Source organism: Nymphaea colorata, chromosome 3 (genome assembly GCF_008831285.2).
Source record: "Nymphaea colorata isolate Beijing-Zhang1983 chromosome 3, ASM883128v2, whole genome shotgun sequence".
NCBI lineage: Eukaryota > Viridiplantae > Streptophyta > Magnoliopsida > Nymphaeales > Nymphaeaceae > Nymphaea > Nymphaea colorata.
The window spans coordinates 24439682-24459508 of record NC_045140.1 but is presented as its reverse complement, the minus strand read 5'-3'; the positions used below and the strand labels follow the sequence as shown (position 1 = coordinate 24459508).

Sequence of the window (19827 nt, the reverse complement as noted above, 5' to 3'; positions counted from 1 at the left end):
GTTGGAGGCAAAGGGCATAGAGGGCTTCAGTTTGATAATTCCATATTCGAATAGGGTGTGGACATTAGTATGCCTAACCGGTATTGTATATTGGAACTTGCATATGAAGGATAGACCAAACTGTTGGTTTTGACGAGGAAACCTGGAAGCAAACAGATAACTGACATGCTTATTAAGCAAGAGGAACACAGTTGAGTATAGGAGAGGAAAGGTAATGTAGATATTTTAATTCTCATACCGTGGACATTAAATTTCAGGACTTGAATGAGGTATAATCTATCTGGTTTGTTTTACAAGTTAGAAAATTTCTCAACATGCGCATTGACCTAAAAGAATGGTTATCTAGAACTTTAAGACTTGCAAGGAAAAACTCGTCAGTGGTATAGATGGTGTGAAATCCAGCCGAATATTTCAAGGCAAGACACCTTATTTGTTTTAAATGAGTGACATGGTCCCATAGAATGGGAAGATCTAGTCCGTTCCGTCACTAAATTTGGGCAAAGTTGTACCTCACAAAACCTTGAATTCAAGAATTTGGCCATAATAAGATGGATTAGCTTTAAGAACTTCAAGTTGAAGGACTCGGGAGTTTGATATATTGGGTGTTGGCATAAGCTGGTAGAGTGTGCCCGTCAGCAGCTTCCCTCTTGCCAAACAAAAGGGAAGATAAGAATTCTTCCACCTCTTTCTTTCACAGAAGGTAGATGGAGGAAACATCATGAACTATATATTATTGCCACTTATGGAATTGTTTTATGCATTAGTGTCACGAATCATTCTTATTTTATAAATTACGCATCGAGTTTTCCTTAAATGAACGACAAACAGTTTCTCATCTAAAGCGGACAGTGTTCAATCTTGCATTTGCGACTCCATTTAAGTTTTATTGATTTTTAAAGCAATTTTTTTTTGAAATATTCATTTCAAAAATATGTTTGGTGTGCACAAATTTATAAAATTTAAACTTAAAAAATGAATCAGAAAAACTGTCTACCTTTATGTTCAAATGGAATTTTTTTTTATTTTGTATCGCTCTTTTTCCGTTGGACAAAAAATAAGAGAAAATTAAATTGCATGATGGCTGTGTTAGAGATACCAAGCTCATCCTGAATCAAATTTACGTCTCTTCCGAAAGCCACATGCAAATATTTCCAGTTTTCTCTGGTGAAAGCGTAAAGCTTGGAGTACATGCAAACAATCACTGGCATCGAACAGAAAAGAGGGAAAAAAGTGGCAGCACCTTCGGCTAATCATTGCTTGCAGCTACTAATAGTGACACTTCACCAAACCAGGAGAAAAAAAGGAAAAAGTTGAAGGCTGGCCCTTAACGTTGTATTCTCTTCTTTTTCTCCTTAGACTTTTCAAAGAGCTTTTTCTTTTTCTTTTTTTTCTTAAAGAAAAAAGTCAGTTCATTTTTTACCACCCAGAAAAGCAAAAGTTATACATACACATTTTACATCTATAATTGTGAATTGAACACAAACCAGGAATTAGATACAATTTTTTTGAACTTGGAATGCTTATTGGTTATGTTATTACAGATTAGGTGCCTTTCATAAGATTTTCGTGATGAAAATCTTTCATGAGTTAAGTTATGGGTTCTCATAACTTGCCAAGTTAAGCTTTAATTAGGACCTTGAGATCTTTCATCTGCTGGCGTCGCTTATTCTCCTATGAATCTTTAAGAAAATTTCCGTTGTTTATAGGAAATTTTATGCTTGATGGGTCTCCCCAAGTCCAACTGTTATGACCTTATAATTTTGTCCTCATTAAAGGTAGTATATCTGCTAGTGTTACCTGCTCAATGAGGTTGGCATAATAGAAGAACGAGAGCTAGCAGGTGACCAGTCTCAGTTGTGAATCTCAACTTTGTATGTTACAAAAATATATAAATTGAAACATAACAAGAGTGTCCCTCCGAAACATCAAAAGCAGACGGGTAGGATGTAGGAATGAGAGAAAGAATGTGAACTTTAACCTTTTTATTAAAGAATAAAATAAAGTATTTCTCCTACTCACTCAACAAATAATGTTATTACCAATTTCGTATAAAAACGAACGCAATAAAGATAAACCGGACCTTCCAACCTCCAAGACGCATTCTTTCAAGCCCCGAGTCGTCGTTCAAATATGAATAAGATTATAAAAAGTGGCTCCCAAGTCCAAAAAAGGCTGCATAATAACTATAAGGTGAAACAAATGTCAAAATCTTCGTTCGGACAGGCTGTATGGCCTTTCAATACAGCTTTCAGCCTCATAAATGTTGCACCCCATGGTAGAGAAAGCGAGTGTTATAAACAAATCGGATTTTAAATCGAATCCCTATTTAGGCTCATAAATACTGTATTGACCCAGAAGCCAGAGTGCCCCATTTTCCCAAATACAGGTAGAGCCAGAAACATGTGACTGGAGGCACATGATTTTTTATCGGATAAAAAATCTTAGATTTAAGGAGCACCGCTATGTGATAAAGTAAGTTATATGAGTCTGTGTGGGCAACTGCCCACACTTGGCTTGTTTTTGGTTCAAGGATCTCCTGATCATTTTATTTTACCAAGACGATGAAACGATGACTTTTTCCATATCCACACCTCAATTGATCCCCTTCCCATCTCACAGCCATACATTTTTACCGCCTGAATTTGTTGATTGGTAGGACATAGAAATCATGTTTAATCTTTATTCGCTCACATGGCTATTCATGAAAATGGTGGAGGGCAATGCGACCACTGCTTTTTAGAACCTTCTATGATGAAATAATTTTTAAAAACATAATCATTTTTAAAAAAAAAAAAAACCAGCAAGATTTCTGTCGGTGAGATCTCGTTAATTTCGTTGAGATTGGTCGAGTGTCCATTCTGCTAAAGGATATATCCCAAGTGTCCTGGCTAGCTGTATCATTCAGATTTTCCCTACATGAAATATTTTGCCAGGTTCAATTGTCGGTTGCTCGTATATATACCATGTAAATTTCATTTGCGCAAACTCTGAATTCAATTCCAAGAAATTTCTGAGAAAACTTATAAAAAGTTATGACCTTCCCCTTATTAGTCATATTCCAGATTCATTATTTCATTTTTCACGTTCTTCAAATGCATCTTCCTGTTCTCTTTAACTTGGACAGGTTCATCCTTCAGATTGAGAACCTCTGAGTTGGGGATCGGAAACTGTTTCTATCAAATTTAGCCAAAAAAACTTGTTATCTTTGATTGTAAGATGTAAATGAAAAACATAGGAACGAGACTAGGAACAAATTGTAACAAAATTGTCTATGAGTTTTTCTTTTATACAGTTGATCTCCATGTGGGAAAACCTAATGATCAACTTAAAATAATATAATCTTCTATCGTGGCGTTCAACGAAGAGAAAAGAAAGTGCTCGAAACTTCAGAATGGAGAAACTGGATACGGGAAATAGCTGAAAATGTAGGGACGTTATGTTAAGATCTGAATAATAGAACTTCGGAATGTGGCTGCCCACCACAGGCAAGCACAGCAAGGATGAACCCCTCATTGCCAGCAACATCCACGGATCTAATGCATGAAAATCCAACCGTTGCGACGATAAATTCGAACCACAACCTCCCACATCTTTAGGGGAAGCAGCCAAAATAAAGAAAGTTGTTACAACTCTGGCTTTGATCTCTTTCAAATTTGCTTTCTTCCCATCCCATCCTCCTCACTCGATTCGTCAAATAGCTCTCCCTCTGTCTTTCCCTTAGAAGGATCTCTCTCCTCCCTTTCTCAGGTCTTTCATTTCTGCCTAAGAAAGAGAGAGAGAGGGAGGGAGGGAGAGAGGGAGACGGAGAGAAATGTCGTTCGCAGGTACGCAGCAGAAATGCCAGGCATGCCAGAAGACAGTCTATCTGGTTGATCAGCTTGTTGCTGATAAGCGGATCTTCCACAAAGCCTGCTTCAGGTGCTACCACTGCAAGGGAACCCTCAAGGTAGAAGAAATCTCCAACACCCTCTCTACCAGGCTGATCCTCTGAGTGGATCTCGGATATTTCCACAAACATACGAGTTTTATGTTGAATTCTTTAAGGTGGTGTCTTAATCAGGAAATTCCCGCACTGCCTTCTTTCATGCCCAGATCCATCAAACCTTATGACAATAAGAATAATGTGGCTTCTGCTGGAAACAAACCCAGCTCCACCAACTATTTTTTTCTCCTCTTTGAAGACATGACAATCTTTATCTTCAGCATTTGAAGACCCCATTACCTTTTCTGTATTTAGTTTCTGCTGGTCATTTCTTCAATCAAGGAATCTTATCATATAATTGCTGCGCAAATTTCCGTGTCCTTTCTTAACGTCCATGTCACATTGCAGCTTGGCAACTATTGCTCTTTTGAAGGAGTTCTTTACTGCAGACCTCACTATGATCAGCAATTCAAGAGAACTGGTAGTCTAGACAAAAGTTTTGAAGGTGACAAGTCGGTTCCTTCCATTGATCTCGTCAAAACTATTCTCGATAAAACTCCCGATAACTGACCTTTCAATCTCTCAACAGGGACACCCAAGATTGTAAAGCCGGAGAAGCTCATTGATCCTGAGGTAATCTCTGTTTTTCTTGATGAGCCTGCCAAGCAGCAAATTCGTCGTCTACAGTCATTTCAAACGACATCCCACTTTTTTCGTGATCATTGAAGGGATGAAAATGGCTGGGGATATTTTTTTTCTGAAGTTTGGTTCACTTAGGTGTACCAAATTCGAAGGAACATGTTTTTGATGCATTTAGATTATCCAGATCTAAATCGTTCACATCTCTAATAATTGAATCTAAGAGAAGCGTCTGCATTTCTCGCTTTGGTTTCACATTTTAAGGCATGAAACTAACCATGGGCTTAACTTTACAGACACAGAATAAAGTGACAAGCGTGTTTGTGGGCACAAAAGATAAATGTGCTGCATGCAAGAAGACCGTTTATCCAATTGAAAAGGTACCTGATCCTGATCAGTAAAATAGTGAATTGGAAAATTTCGCCCTCTTTCTAATCTCCGAGATACATCTTCTGCAGGTTGCTGTCGATGGAAGTGCATATCATAAGAGCTGCTTCAAATGCAGCCATGGAGGGTGCACTATCAGCCCATCTAACTACGTTGCCCATGAGAAAAATCTATACTGCAAGCACCACCATGCGCAACTGATCAAAGAGAAGGGGAACTTCAGTCAGCTTGACAAAAGCAACGAGACGGTTGCTACTGAGACGCCAGCCAGCAGTGAAGCTGTTGCGTGATTATTGATGATGCCGGCTTTCATTTTTTCCTCTCTTTTTCCTTTTTGGTGTTCTGTTACATCCTTCTCCGCTCTTTTTTCTTGGTATGATGTCATATAATCATGTTTCCTTGTGTGTAATAGACTGAAAGAATATATACTGCAAAGCTCCTGAGTGTGGTTTTTGCTCCCTTCTGTTATGTTGATCGAACAAGTTTACTCTCTCTCTCTCTCTCTCTCTCTCTAATATATATATGTGTGCGTGCGTGTGCGTGAATTCATACCCCATGAATGAATACTTTTTTATGGTGTATACTATATTTTTTAGCTTAAGAAAAAAAAAATGATGTTTATGAGAATCGGGCCATGGTTCCACACACAACTGCCACAGCCTACTCCACTGTGCGAAGCTCTTCCAGTCAGACGACATTTTTAATGGCAGCAGTTTGAGTCAGATTACATTTTAATGGCAGCAGTCTGGTTGAAAAGGTACCAAGTAACGCAGTTTAAATGGGGCACCAGAGATGAAGTCTCATAGGTCCGAAACGGCGCTATTTACTCAAGGATCTAATTTAGAGATGTGCAAATCCGGAAATTGAGCTAGAACCATAAATGATCTAACTGGTAGCATGATTTCTGGGTCCTGGTGGACAAAGACCCTGTGACGCAATTTAAGGCCTTAACTTGAGAGAACCTTATGGAAATTGGACTTGAACAATAGAGCTCAAACGGTATTAGGTAACCTTGTCTCTGACTAGTCCATAATTATCTGCTGTAATTAACTCGAAGAAAAAGAGTTCAAACAAACAGAGAAGGGAAAAAAAACAAAGTATGAATCTCGTTCAATAGACTTGTATTTGGAGCATATGTTGAACGAGATAACAGTATCTTATGGCAAGTGCTTAGTTGAGAGTAATACTGGAACCGCTGAAAGTCATTTTGTCACACAAAGCAGCCACATTACACAAGCTTTGAGTGCGTACAGAAAGGAGCTATCCGACATGTAGATTGGACCATGGCGAGCAACCATGATGGAACGATACCACCTGAAGTTCATTGACGCCACTCATTTTAAGAGGGACTTTCATCTCAAACCCTCCTCTAGGTGTGACCCTTTCTAGGCTCTACACAGTAGCGTACAACAATGTAACGAACGAAGAACAGAATTTAAACTAAACCATCTCAGCGGGAAAAAGAGAAGTGTCTATTCAAAGCTAGTTTCAAATTTGATCTTATTTATCAATCACATGACGAAGTTGGTCCAATCCTACAATACAAACAAATGCACAGATACCTCTGATTCAATATTTTTTCCAGAAAAAATTCAACCATACAAATTTCGACTTGAGCCAAAGTTTGTCACTTCCCAGCATTTTGAGGAACTTATACTAGAACAAATGTGTAGGGGAAAGTTTTCTAAAGGAACATCCAAAGATTGCAGCTTGTAGAATAAATAACATTCTTTCACAGATTTGATAGTAAACCAAAAATTTGCCAGCTACTGTACATAAATTCTGTGCTTCTTCCAGCACTTCTCACTGCTCGGAGAAAAATCAATTCGGACTTGTTTAAGAAATAAACCATGGGCCTAATTATCGGGTCAGCTCAATTCAAGAAAGCGTGATTTCAAGCTGATGGTCAAGCACGACCAAACTTCCAAGTTAGGGAGGCGTTCCAGTGAAAGCGCCCGTTATGAGGTGTTTGACAGCAATCAAAATGAAATTTCATTCCAAGCATGTGAAATATCCATGGTTGCTGCAAGAAGCACAGAAAGAACTGCAGGAGATGTTCAATGGAAAGCCTTCTGCCAATCCTACTTCTTCCAAGTTAGGGAGGCGTTCTAGTGAAAGCGCCAGTGTTACGAGGTGTTTGACAGCAATCAAAGTGACATTTCATTCCAAGCATGTGAAATATCTGTGGTTGCTGCAAGAAGCACAGAAAGAAATGCAGAGACGTTCAATGAAAGTCCCTCAAGAAAGGGACATTAGCCCCTGCTGTTGCAGACAAACTTTCGACGCCGCATATGTGCGGGAAGAAACATGTCAGTTTCATGGTTGGTGAAGTGCCATTATGATTTACTAGGGTGGTCGTCAGATGCCCTCTTCATTCTTTTGTTGCTCGATGCCCTACATCATTCCTGAAGGCTTTATCTGTCAATTTTACATAGAATCACTTCTTCTGGCAGAACAGATCAACAGAATGGTTTAGCACATGACCTGTTAACCTGACGGAACTGAATGTAGCAGAAGACAAAATGTGCATGTGGGAAATCGATCTTGCCCTTGGCTAGTATAACAAGGAATAGGCAACTGGGAAAAGCAAACAACATGGGACAGACTCAGAGACTTGTTTTGAGAATGAATAAACAGGTAAGCTCAGAAGCTTTTCCATGGCTTCTTAGTTTGTCACTATCTAATTGGAAAAAGTATAGATACGATTCGCGTGAAAGCATTGGTATGGCAAAGTAGACATGAAGGTACCCACACCTTTACGCTAAGCCACAATAACTTAATTCAACTATTAAATAAGCAAACAGCTGCTTGCAACCTAGCTAACTTCGCAGCAGTAACAAATGATAGATGCAGCTTAGACAGTGATCTACTAATTTGATTGGCTTTGCACCAAATAACATAACACTTCTGCAGTAAGCTTCCACATTTTTCAGCATTCTTAATTGAAACAGCTTTAGATGTCAAATAAATAACAAAAAAATTGATTCCTTTTGGCTAAAAGGGAGATACAATGAGCATTGAATACAATAAAAGAGATACAATAAAGTAACGTCATTGAGAAGGATAACTAATTGTTAAATGAGATCTACGTGTGCAATTTACATGTTATTCTAAGAAGAAACAACTTTAATCATCTGATGTTCGATTGAACAACATCAAGAAGATGGTTATTCACTTCAATGCGTTTCAAATCTATGATAAAGCTACTCTGAAAAAGCCCAAAACCAAAGGCCCCGTCAATGTACTGCCAAACTCTTCCCTCATCTTTCTGAGGAATGCTTGTAGAACCTATCTGGTAACCACTTATCAAGTCATAACTTGAATTAATGCATAAACTACGCATTACCACTTCATTCTCAACGAATTGTGGGCATTGATATATGCAGTTTGCAGAAAGTGGTCGAACATGTATGCGCCTGCTATACAGTTCATCTTCATCACTAGATAACGGGGAGTCCACGAATTTAGAATTTGAAGTCCAAAAAACTGGGGAACAACCAGCTAATTGATCCGAGGTGTCTCCAACCTTCCGGCAAACCAAACCCCCAAGGTCATCATATGAGACAAGGAAGAAAACCAGACTCATGGAATCACATATCCCCTGTGATGTATGAAAACTGGGAGTCAGTTTACAGCAACGAACCAATCACAATCATACCTCAAGGAACAACATACAAAAGAAACCAACTGCAATAGCAAACTTCCCTTCATGAATAATGTTTTCTTCTCCTTTAGAAACAGATCATTCAGAATAACTTGGGGAATCATGGACGCAATCTTAGGGAGGAAGAAGAAAAGGAAGTAAAATAAGATGCAAACTATACATGCAAAAGCTACTCTAAGACATATAATTATGCAAACTTAACGGCCTATTTGTGAAACTATCCATATCACTCCAAAAGGCAGCATATTGCACCGCCAATCAAGGGAGAATTTAGTATCAAGTGGTTCACCGAATGGAGACTCATCATGCTTAACAGAACAGCACAGAAATGACCAGAAGGCGAAACTCAAAGTACAGGAGTCATTTTAAGCAGAAATTGTTGTCAAGGCAGTGACGATGGTTTTAAGGTAGGAATTCAGAAGGAGCTCTCATCGTTGCAACTGGAAGTGAAAGAAAACGACCAATGGCACCTTCCACAGGCCCTGCAAAGGGCGTGCCGAAGTCGGCGAACTGTCAGCGATTTTGACATAGTGCTCTGCTTCCCATTTATTTGCTGCCCGTTCCCTGTCCTTCCTCCTCTGCCTCCTTGTTGCCCTTTCCCCAACTGGGCTTGTTCTGTTAGCGAGATACTGATAAGTCTCAAACCTCAAAAAGTCGGGAGAACTACTAGGCGAAGTTCCCTCGAGGCCAACCAGTTCTTCGCCACCTGAACTGCTTCCATTAAAATCCGAGTAACTGTCGGTTCGACAGAATGACCGATTCTTCGGAATGGAAGGCGAGCTGCTCTGCCTGCCTTCAATCATTATATGGTTCTTGCCCACAAAATTGACATTCACCAAGCTTGATAGCCCGTTCATGTGTTCCGCACTCCAGTTTCCTTCAAAATCCCAAAAGCAATCCCCGTTTTCGCTGCTGGCGTATTCAACCATCGGCTCAGAACTACTAATATCGGGCGTTCTTCTGATAGGGAACCCAAAATTCATATGAGGATTTCTCAAATTGAGAGGATCGCCATCTGTGGAGAGGCCCATCCACAAAAATGGAAACTTTACAACCTCGTAACTGCCATCCTGGTAAGATAAGACCCTGGAGCCGGTGACGAAAGACTCCCCCCATTCAAAGAAGACCAAAGGAGCGCCTCCTTGTCCGATCTTCCTCCAGAAACCTATCAGATTCTCGTACTTTTCCAGGGTCTTGTAGAGGACGCGGTATTTGATCCTCCCGTTGGACCATTTCTTCACGTGGGTCTTGGAGCCCCACCGCCTTTGGCACATCGAGAGCCATACCTTCGCATCGTCGGAGCACAATTCCAGAAGCCGCTTGCAGGTAGAGGAGAAGACGGCGACGTCCTGTGGGGAGAGGAAGGAAAGGATAGAGATTTGGACGTCCTCGGGGAAATCCACGAAGTCGAAGGCAGGTTTAGAAGAGGGATGAAGGTCTTCCTGGTCAGACTGGAGTCTCGCCATACTTCGCCAAAAGAAAGAATGGTAGCAGGAAGAGAGAGAGAGAGCGCGAAAACGATGATGCTTTGAGGATGAAGAACAGAGCACCAACAATGGTAACGTTAATCGAAGATGGGTGCTTTCGTGGGCTTCATTGAGGACGGAGGAGGAGGAGAAAATGGAATGATTCCTCGACAATAGCAGGTAGATTCCCCCAAGGGCCCCAAAAAGGGGATGAGAAGGAAAGCCAAGATGCCGATCCTCTTCCTCAAGTACGTCAAATGACCTCGTCAGACGACGACTCTGCCCACACCAGCGACGCCTGTCTGGCTAGCTCGTCCGACATAAGAGCCTTCAAACCCGTAGGCATTGTCCGTTCGATGCCAATGCGTGCGCCATCTAATAGTCTAATAGATGAAAGCAATGGTGATAGCCTGATACTTCTGTGAGGACAGGGTAAAGGACGATAATTTTTTTTTTTAAAAAAGGGGTACGTTCAGCACAGTGACGTAACCATGAGAAGCCCGTCTGGTTCAGATGAAAATTTGAACATAAATCTGCTCATTCATATTGTGGTTCTCATCATTGAACGTGACTAGTTAGAATTCCAACGGAATGCTGTTGAACCCATTCACATCCTTTGGAAAAGTGAGTCATTAATTTTAGCTTATATAGCATTAGAGCTCAAACGAGCAATGCGAGTTCTTGAAAGCACGAGACATAAGCTATCCAATGGACAGAATGTTCACAATCTAAAATAGCCCAGTTAGAGAATCTTTAAGAGCAAGAAACTCAAGGATCGAGGTATTTCCTTTTAGCATCATTACAATAAAAAAAAAATTGGAGACGGCAGATCGCCTATATGGGCCGACGGTTGGATTGGAATATTTAGCAATATTATATGTAACCTTAGCAGCATTTTTTATATAGATCTGTAACTCATAGCGATCCTACATCTCCATAGGCAAAGTATTCCAAGTGTTTCCGGATTAGGATGTTCGATTACGTTTTTCTTTTAAGAATCAAGGCTAGACAACTTTCGAGAGTTTAGAAAGCAGAAGGCACCGGCACCTTAGATCTTTATTGAACAGGAAATTAATCTAGTCTTAAGATGCTCTCAGCTTCTGAACATCACACGACACAAGAACGTTGTTAATGTAGACAACTTTCGAGAGTTCAGAAAAAAAGAAGACAGCGGCACCTTAGATCTTTACTGGACAGGAAATAAATCTAATCTAAGATGCTCTAAGCTTCTGAACATCACACGACACACGAACGTTGAGAATGTAGAACTTTCGAGAGTTTAGAAAGGAGAAGGCACCGGCAACTTAGATCTTTATTGGACAGGAAATGAATCTAGTCTAAAATGCTCCAAGCCTCTGATCATCACACGAAACAAGAACGTTGAGAATGATCCATGGCAAAGTATAATCCCTGTGATCTCAAAAATCCACACCGGACACCAAGGATTAATTGCATAAAAAGTGGCGGAACATCTGCCAAAAGGAATACGTGGGTTGGGTGATGTAATTAAGACCAACCTTGGAAGTTTGAGACGTTTAAGTTTATGAAGCACCCTGCTTAATAAACTAAACCAATTGATCTGAAGTTCTGAACTCACTAAGATTTGAAAAATGTCATGAATAAAGTAAAAACTTTTACAGCACTGCAAGAAAGTGCTCTTTCCTCATCGGAAGAGGGCGCTAAGCTCAGGTGCCTCCCCAACAGTGTACAACTCCGGCGACGGCTCCTTGAAACGAAAAAAAAAACGCTTAGAGGTTTGGACTCATGACCTTCCTTTATTGTGCTAGCCTCTTGAATTGTAGAGGAAATACTTATTAATTGAACACAAGATAAAGGAAATAAACAAGAAACCATATTAAGGCTATAACGAGTCTTTGAACTCATCATGGTCTTCCTCTGTTGGGCTAACCTCTTGAATAAACACAAAGTTCAGTCAGAGGAAATCAACCAGAAACCCTATTAAGGGTTAAAAGAGGTTTTAATTCATGACCTTCCTCTCTTGCCCTAACCTCTTGAATTGTAAAATAAATACTTTTAGTTAAACACAAGTTACATACAACGGAAATCAACGGTAAACCGTATTGAAGCTTTCACTATTCTGCACCCGTTTTGAAAAAAAAAAAAAAAACCGCTCCCACCTACAGTAAACAATAGAGGGAGATACAATTCCATGGTCTGGATAAAAGGAGGCTCAGAAACCTGGGACAGATCACACTACTGATCTTAGGTAACCAGAAGAATCATAGAGTCGCAAATACAAAGTATAATATTCAATTTGATTTACTCTGCTACAGTGCTGGAAGCTGTATCCCCATTACCTCTTGCAGACAACAGCACACGCATATTTTTGTCAAAATCAATGGAACTGCTTCTATCAGGATATTGAGATAAATAGAGTAGAATTTTCATTTCCGCCACTGCCACAAACAAGTATGCAGCAAGACAAAGCCAGCAACTTCGAACTAATCCTGCAAGAAAAGAATGTCAGTGGTGAAGTACAAGCAAAAGGAAGAACCAATCTCAGACTTCTGGCAGCTTTTCCAATTGCCCAAAGCATGAAACCGTAGATTCCAAAGATTACATGTAACCATTGGTATATGTCCATTCAGTGTCTTCAGCCTTCATGGTAGCTTGGAACCAGTCACACTGAATTCTGAACAGTTGAAAGGATAAACCAATGCATGAAAAACGCTCTGTATCAGCTCATTGCCAATACAATACAGGCCGACACAAGTTCATTTCTTTTTATAGTTTAAAATTTTTAAATCAGTTTAAAATCATTTAAATCACTTTGATTTACAAAAATCAGAAACTAAGGTGATACGGGCAGATATCCAACACTATGCATTGGTTGATACGCCATATCAATGAGCAAATATACAATGCCAAATATTGTCATTGCAACATTGGCATACACCACATGCATAATCAGATTCTTACCAGATTACAACTCGAACACTGAGAAAAAGGCATCATATTATGAAATCACTAATGCGAATGAAAACCTACTCGGAATCTCCTTGGATGGGCAGATTCTGATTCAGAATGCATCGATTGAGAATAATGATATGGCACGTCATTCCTTGGCCGGTTGACAGGCATAAATCTTGAGGAACCACTTTGTTGAACATGACCAGGTGCCTTGTGCTGCAAGTTCTGGAAAAGGCCATCTTTATCCCAAGTCACTCCATAATTCACTTTAAGGCGTGTTCCCAACTGCCGAGAATCACAACTAGTTAGCTTCGATTACATATCTCAAGCACAGTCAGAAATATCCTTCTCTGAGTTTACCAGTGAGATTTTTCTTGGGTATTAACTGGAAAGTTTTGTTTCCATAGAAAATTCTCAGAAATTCAAGAGAGTAAAAGAATATAAAAAAAATAATGGATAAAAATATGAATAAAAGAGCTTTTCAACCAAGCTCTTACAAGAATATTGATAAAAATTACAAGATAGCTATTAGAATGTTAAAAGACCCAAATAAATTTTAAAGTACAACAAGAAAAAAAGAATTAGAAGAACTTGCAAAATTGTTGTGATATGAAACATTCTCATTTTGGCAATATGTTCAAAATATCATGATAAATAACTTATTTTAGTTTTACTTGTTTTTGACATTTTTATCACTACATTCTGAAAATATCACTGACTTGTGACTATGATCTCCACACAAATTTCAGAATGATGGTTGTCTTCATATGAAAAAGAATAAATAAAAAGATAGAGAAAAAGAGAAAGGAACCTTAGTGCAACTCAGCAAAAGCTCAAAATAACGATTATTATTCAAGCTATTCACTATTCAGAGGCAACTGCTTAGAAGAACAAGAAACAATGTGTTTAACGAAAGAAAAAAAGCCGGTGCAGATGTGGGGGCATCGGGATTCAAGACACATCACACCAAATTAGTCCAGAAATAATAATGTCTTTCTTTTCTTCACACACACACAACCAGACCAAAAAAAAATCTGCTTTTGCAAAAACAGCAGAAACCGCATGAATTTTCTCTATAAAGTAGTTTTTTTCTGACACCAACAAACAATTCTACTTCTGCACTAACTAACAAGAGAATAAAAGAAAAAACAAAGGGAACACAGCGATAGTAATAGTTTGCAAAGTTACTAGAACACCTTTTGCAGGGAGCGGCCACATAACACCTTCAGCACATTACAGAAGTCCTCAAAATCTTCAAACTGAACCCAAATCTTACAATAAAGATCTGGTATGATTCTGCTATTTGTATCATTTGTCTTACACAGGTCATCATCACTTGTGATGTTAAGGTTCCTGATTTAGACAAATCATGCAGAAGACATGTCAGCATCTGTTACACTTGGAATTCAAATAAAAGAGCATATGTAGCTCTAACAGAGAAAAGATGGGCCTTCAGGAGCTGTGTAAATGCTATAAACAGAAAATCGAATTTTCAGAAATGACAGACATTTTCAGCCATAAATTGGAAATGCACATCAACTGAGAAATTTATGAAGACAGCAAATAGTTGTCATGTACACAAAAAGGTCTGTCAACATGAAAGATTATGACCTATCGCATATGAAATAATAGAACAGGAAGATTATAATCAACTATCTGAGCTCCAGAATGTTTTGGAAATACATTATATATGAATAATAGTAATGGATATCATGAAAATACAAATTTGACAATAACTGCCACAAGGGAGCAGCAAATGCTTTCCAATCTAGATAGAAAACAATATGGACTACATGCAAGATTTATGTGTTAACAGTGAAACAGCACAAAGGGCCATCTGTCCTCATCAACAACATTGAAAATAGGCAACTTGTGATGGAAAATTGCTCCAGAAGTGAAACAGATATTTAAAGGACCAGACTCATGGTTATCCATGAACTTGTGCCCTCTTATGGAACAGGAAAAGCTTAAACAGTAAAAAAAAAAAAGCAAAATCACATAAACCGTCTCCCACTTTACGGTATAATAGTAAACATACAAAATGATATGAAACCAGAGCAAACGTCTGTCACTCAGCAGCTATCTCTTTTGTGAAGACATCTGCATCAATTGAACAATCATTACATCATGTCCATGGAGAAAGTCCAAGGACTTTGATCATAGTACTTATGTCCCATCTAAAGATCAAGCTGTTTTACATAGTTCAGAGACTATCCTGGTGAATAGACAAATGTCTGGGAATTTACACCAAGGCAACTGCAATAGGACATGGTAAACGTGGGCATTCAAGGTCAGCAAGTTCCCCATTGCCAAAAAACTGGCAAGTATGTTTGACTTCCCACTCCTGGGATCCAGGAACAGGAAGAACAAACATGGCCTCAGAAGTGTCCACATTTACATCAAGCAGAATAGGATGCTCCTCAGTAACAACCATCCATTCTAAAGTGTTCCAAGCTAAGTCACGTGGGTACTTCAGTAAGGTCCACGTACCCGTGTCGCCGTATCCGTACCCAAAATGGGTACTTTGACACTTGGGTACCTATAGATCCAAAATGCTTAATTTTACTTTGATTTAATTTTTTTCACTTTATTTTTTATTTTATTCTTTGGATGTGAAAATTCGATTGATGTTCATATTTAACTAGGAGGTTGCTTGGTTGTCCATATGTTTAAAGTTTTTCATAGGTTTCTTAAACACACTGTTGCAAGAGCCGTTGAGATATATTTTCTATGTTATTTATTTTTTATGTTGATGTATATTCTTTATTTTGATACATATTTAAGTATTTCTTATTGTTTATATATATATACGGCCGTACCCCCACACCCAAGTTTTTTGAAAATAGTCAGTACCCGTAACCGCACCAGTACCCGCACCGGCACCTGTACCTGTACCTATGTGACAGGTTCCAAGGTTATCCTTGGAAGGCCACATAGCGTTCTGTAGAACACATGGAACATGACTTGCAGTGTTTCACTACCCGTGGAAAACACATTTCAAATATCCTCTGATGGTTCTTCTCATTATCATTTTGCTCATTAGCCGAGAGAGAGAATTTTGATTTGCAGTGTGAAGCATGAATTCTCTGGCTGACCCCATTTAGAACCACTCAAGTTGCTAAAAAAGTGTTCACCAACAACACCGATATCATTGATGAGTAATTTGTTTCTGCCTTATGAACAATCCCTGTTAAGATTAAGCATGTTGCATACCCCTAAGAAAAATTTGACACTAAGACGATCTAAATCTCTATGTCAGAACATTGTTTATTTTCTCTTATCACTTATAAATGTTGACCAAGTTACATGATTTAAAAAAACTGTTTCCTAAGGTATCTGATTTTACCAAGAAGGCAGTACCAAGTTTTAGTTTTATCAAAAGCCATATGATGTAAATTTTATCGAAAGCTTGTGCACTTCAACGCTGCTCTTCTAGATGTCTGGTTGGAGCAACAGATCCTTCACACAGAGAAGCAATGAAAATTTCAAAAAGAGCAGAAATAAATTAGATGCATTAGTTTGCACATTTCAGTTCGGCAGTCTAGGTTGTTAGTACTGGCCTACGACACTTTCATTTCTAGTTCTTAAAAAACAACGAAATTTCCATCTGCAAACATATACATTGTCTAATTTTTGGCATCGGGTGGAAAAAGCATGATCATCCCACATGCATCTCTATGATTTCTTATGCAAGAGAAAGCCACAAATTTTCTGGGTCTCTGGGGACAATGTCAAAGCTGAAGGCATCCACCTCAGAATGTTGAGGAAGTGGGGATGTCAACAGATCAGATTTGGATCGGATATAGCAATTACCATATCTCACTTTTCTGGATGTTGATTGGTAATCAGATCTGGGTTCAACTATAGAAAAAAGCATCCAACTTTTTACATGTAACCAGATTCAAATATCGGTGAAAATTGGATTATTGTGGCATTTAAAAAGAAAGGCTCCATATCATATCCGAATGTGACTACCAATCGGCTGTGAATTTTCTTACCAGATCCGATTACTTGAAGTCAGACTTGGTCGAATATGGATTATATCTGAACTATTGACATCCTTATGAAGAAGCCTTCAACCATCATGTCCATCTCCAGTTAGATGACACTGCGGAGAGGAAATGTCTATCCACTTTCAAATTCTCCAGTGCATATGAGATACTATATCAGAAGCAGACAGTTCGGTATAGGTGAAATTACCACCCAAAAGAAATCAGCACATTACGTAAACAAGTAGATATAAACAAAGAAAGCATGCTCTGTCAACTCTATAAACAATATTAGTGATATTCAGAAATATGTAGAACAGATGAAAGCACGCACTGACACACACACACAGAGGTGTATAGGAGTACATGCATCACATATTTTATGCACAATGCACATTTATCATGCACCTTATATTCCCAAATACCGAAAAAATGGTATGTGTGACTAGAGTTGAGGCTTTTGAAGATACTCGTGGCTCTGCAAGCCAACGGGATGGGATTCCCGTAATCAAAAGTGTATCCGGCCTTCTCCTCGTACCCCTTGGATTATTTCCTGAAGTTCAGGCAAAGACAACATGTATGGATTACTTCACTAAAACAGTGGTGAAAAATAATTAACCAATAAAAAATGGCGTTCTTATGACATGATAGAGGTGTCCTTTTGTAATTAGTATGCCTTGAGGGAGGTTTGCAACAGTCAGCGGAGTGCCTTTTTAAAAACGGTCATTTCAACAGCCACATTGGCTTTCGCTAACATCAGAAATGCAAATTACTAGTTTCAATATTAACCAATGTTCTTCACATTAACAAGCGAGAAAGAAAACGGTTTTACTTATATAACAAACACCACGCATGTTGACATTCAGCCATCAAGAAGTAGGCGTGGGCCATGGAGAAGGTAAATAAGCAAAAGAATGACGATGTGATCAGGAATCATTTAAAAAGAGGTAATAAATCATTTCGGGTCATCAGCCAAAGTCCGCTGTGGCTGCCGCATATAGAAACAGCAATCAAGTTAACTTCATCTCGTTTTACCAATACATCTATTGATTATTGGATCAGACCCACATATTAGACTCTACCAGATCAATACATCATATGTTCAACACTATGACCGTCCGATCTACAAAGCTTCCGTATATTTCAATAGCGTCAGACATCAAAGGCCAGCAATAAACTAAAAACATTTCAATAGCATAAATCCCGTCAGGGTGTTCAAATAACTCGAGCAGAATCAATATTCGTGTTGAATAGAGGTATCTCAGAAATTCTGATTAACTGAACGAAAGATGCAATACACTCGTTCATAGACTATCCTCTGTCGAACTAAATCTGCTTTGATATACCCGTCAACAGTAACCCTTACCCAAGTAAGCCAAGTGCAGGCAAAAAAGAGGATACGCTTCGCCCGAAGGATACCAAGTAGCGGGATTTACCTCCATAGAACTCCTCCCACGATTTTTTCACGCTCTCGAAACGATCGGAAGCCGGAACTTCGACGGACAACCTGAACTTGGTACCTTCCAGATTCAGCTCCATCCCGTCCATCCGACTGACCAACGCGGCCTTCCACTTCTCGTAGAGCTCCTCCTCGCTCCTCCCATCATCCGCGGCCGCAATCTTCTTCTTTAAAGAACTGAGGTCGTAGATGCGCAGCACGCCCGACGCGACGGGCTCGTCCCTCTTCCTCTTCTTGAGATCCTTGCACCTGTTGACCTCGATGTCGCTCTCCGAGACGTCGAGGGCGACGCCAGCGGAGCTAGGGCTCCGGAGGAAATCGAGGATGGAGCGCTTGATTTTCCAGTCGTCGACAGGCCGCACGCAAGGGTCGGTGCGGAACAAGGAGAGGAGTAGGCACAGCCTCGGAACGAGGGAGAGTCCGTTCCCTATATCTAGGGTCTCCGTACTCCGCAGAGAGTGCGGGTCCTTGCAGCCCGTGGTCATCCCTCTACCTCTCTCCCCTCTTGCACGAAGCCTTCGAAGTGGGATCCCCGGCTTTCCACCAACGACGAACGAAACAGAGCTGGTCTGCAAGGGAGCTCGTTTTTGTTCCTAAAATTTGCCTTTTCGGGCTTACTTTACGAAAAATACATTCTTTGCAAATTCCTTAATAAGAACCATTTGATAAAAAATTATCGAGTACCCCTTGGTTGTGATTGGACATTATATTAAAATCCGTTCAATTCAAAAGAAAGAAAGAAACAATAGAACCAACATTGGGATTTTGTATATGAATTTCATACCGAAATCTACGCACGCCGGTCTTCAATCTTCATGGGGCTCACTACTAGCTTCAGTTCAACTTCCTTACTAGGTGAATTGACCTGCAAATGAGGTCAGTTATTCGTGCACGCCTACCATGAGACTTTGCTCGGAAGAATTGAAGAAGACTAGACGTTATGTCGTTTGTCTCCGTCACAGCTTCGATAAAGTTAATACCGGAACCGAATTACGAGACTGGAAGTCACATTTGAACAACATGCAAGAACGCATTTTGATACTTCAGCCAGATTTTGGCAGCACCATACATATGTAAAAACCATTTTAACTTAAAGGGATTGCAAAACTTCACCTGAATTGGGATTCCTAGAATGCTTGATTTGCATTGCCATCTTTTGACACAAGCATACATTGAGGACAATTAATACCACTATGATTTCCATTACAGTATTGTACAGGATAGCGATCAAATGAGACCCTTGAGTCCATTCAGCAAGCATCGAAGAAAAAAAATAGCTTGCATGAAGATAGTTGAAACCAAACCATCAACACAACAGTAAAAGAGAACCACCATTCATGCTCATGACATTCCATAAGTACGACTAACTT

General features: G+C 39.5%; 3 protein-coding genes across 3 annotated transcripts; 1 reads left to right on the top strand and 2 right to left on the bottom strand.

The window, feature by feature from the left end:
* The first annotated feature begins 3574 nt into the window (after positions 1-3574).
* On the top strand, positions 3575-5407 carry LOC116249708 (LIM domain-containing protein WLIM1-like). The gene is made up of 5 exons (XM_031622923.2): positions 3575-3946; positions 4331-4427; positions 4512-4555; positions 4858-4941; positions 5020-5407. The coding sequence occupies exons 1-5, from the start codon at positions 3812-3814 to the stop codon at positions 5236-5238; spliced, it is 579 nt and encodes a 192-aa protein (XP_031478783.1). The 5' UTR covers positions 3575-3811; the 3' UTR covers positions 5239-5407.
* A 2577-nt stretch (positions 5408-7984) lies between these two features.
* On the bottom strand, positions 7985-10440 carry LOC116251357 (F-box protein At3g12350). The gene is made up of 2 exons (XM_031625572.2): positions 9083-10440; positions 7985-8549 (listed from the first exon to the last, which is right to left on the bottom strand). Exons 1-2 carry the CDS (start codon positions 10076-10078, stop codon positions 8079-8081), a joined length of 1467 nt encoding a protein of 488 aa, XP_031481432.1. The 5' UTR covers positions 10079-10440; the 3' UTR covers positions 7985-8078.
* Positions 10441-11975: 1535 nt separating this feature from the next.
* Positions 11976-19045, bottom strand: LOC116251301 (uncharacterized). Its single transcript, XM_031625474.2, has 5 exons — positions 18435-19045; positions 17407-17551; positions 14206-14362; positions 13088-13294; positions 11976-12546 (listed from the first exon to the last, which is right to left on the bottom strand). The coding sequence occupies exons 1-5, from the start codon at positions 18940-18942 to the stop codon at positions 12541-12543; spliced, it is 1023 nt and encodes a 340-aa protein (XP_031481334.1). The 5' UTR covers positions 18943-19045; the 3' UTR covers positions 11976-12540.
* Positions 19046-19827: the final 782 nt, after the last annotated feature.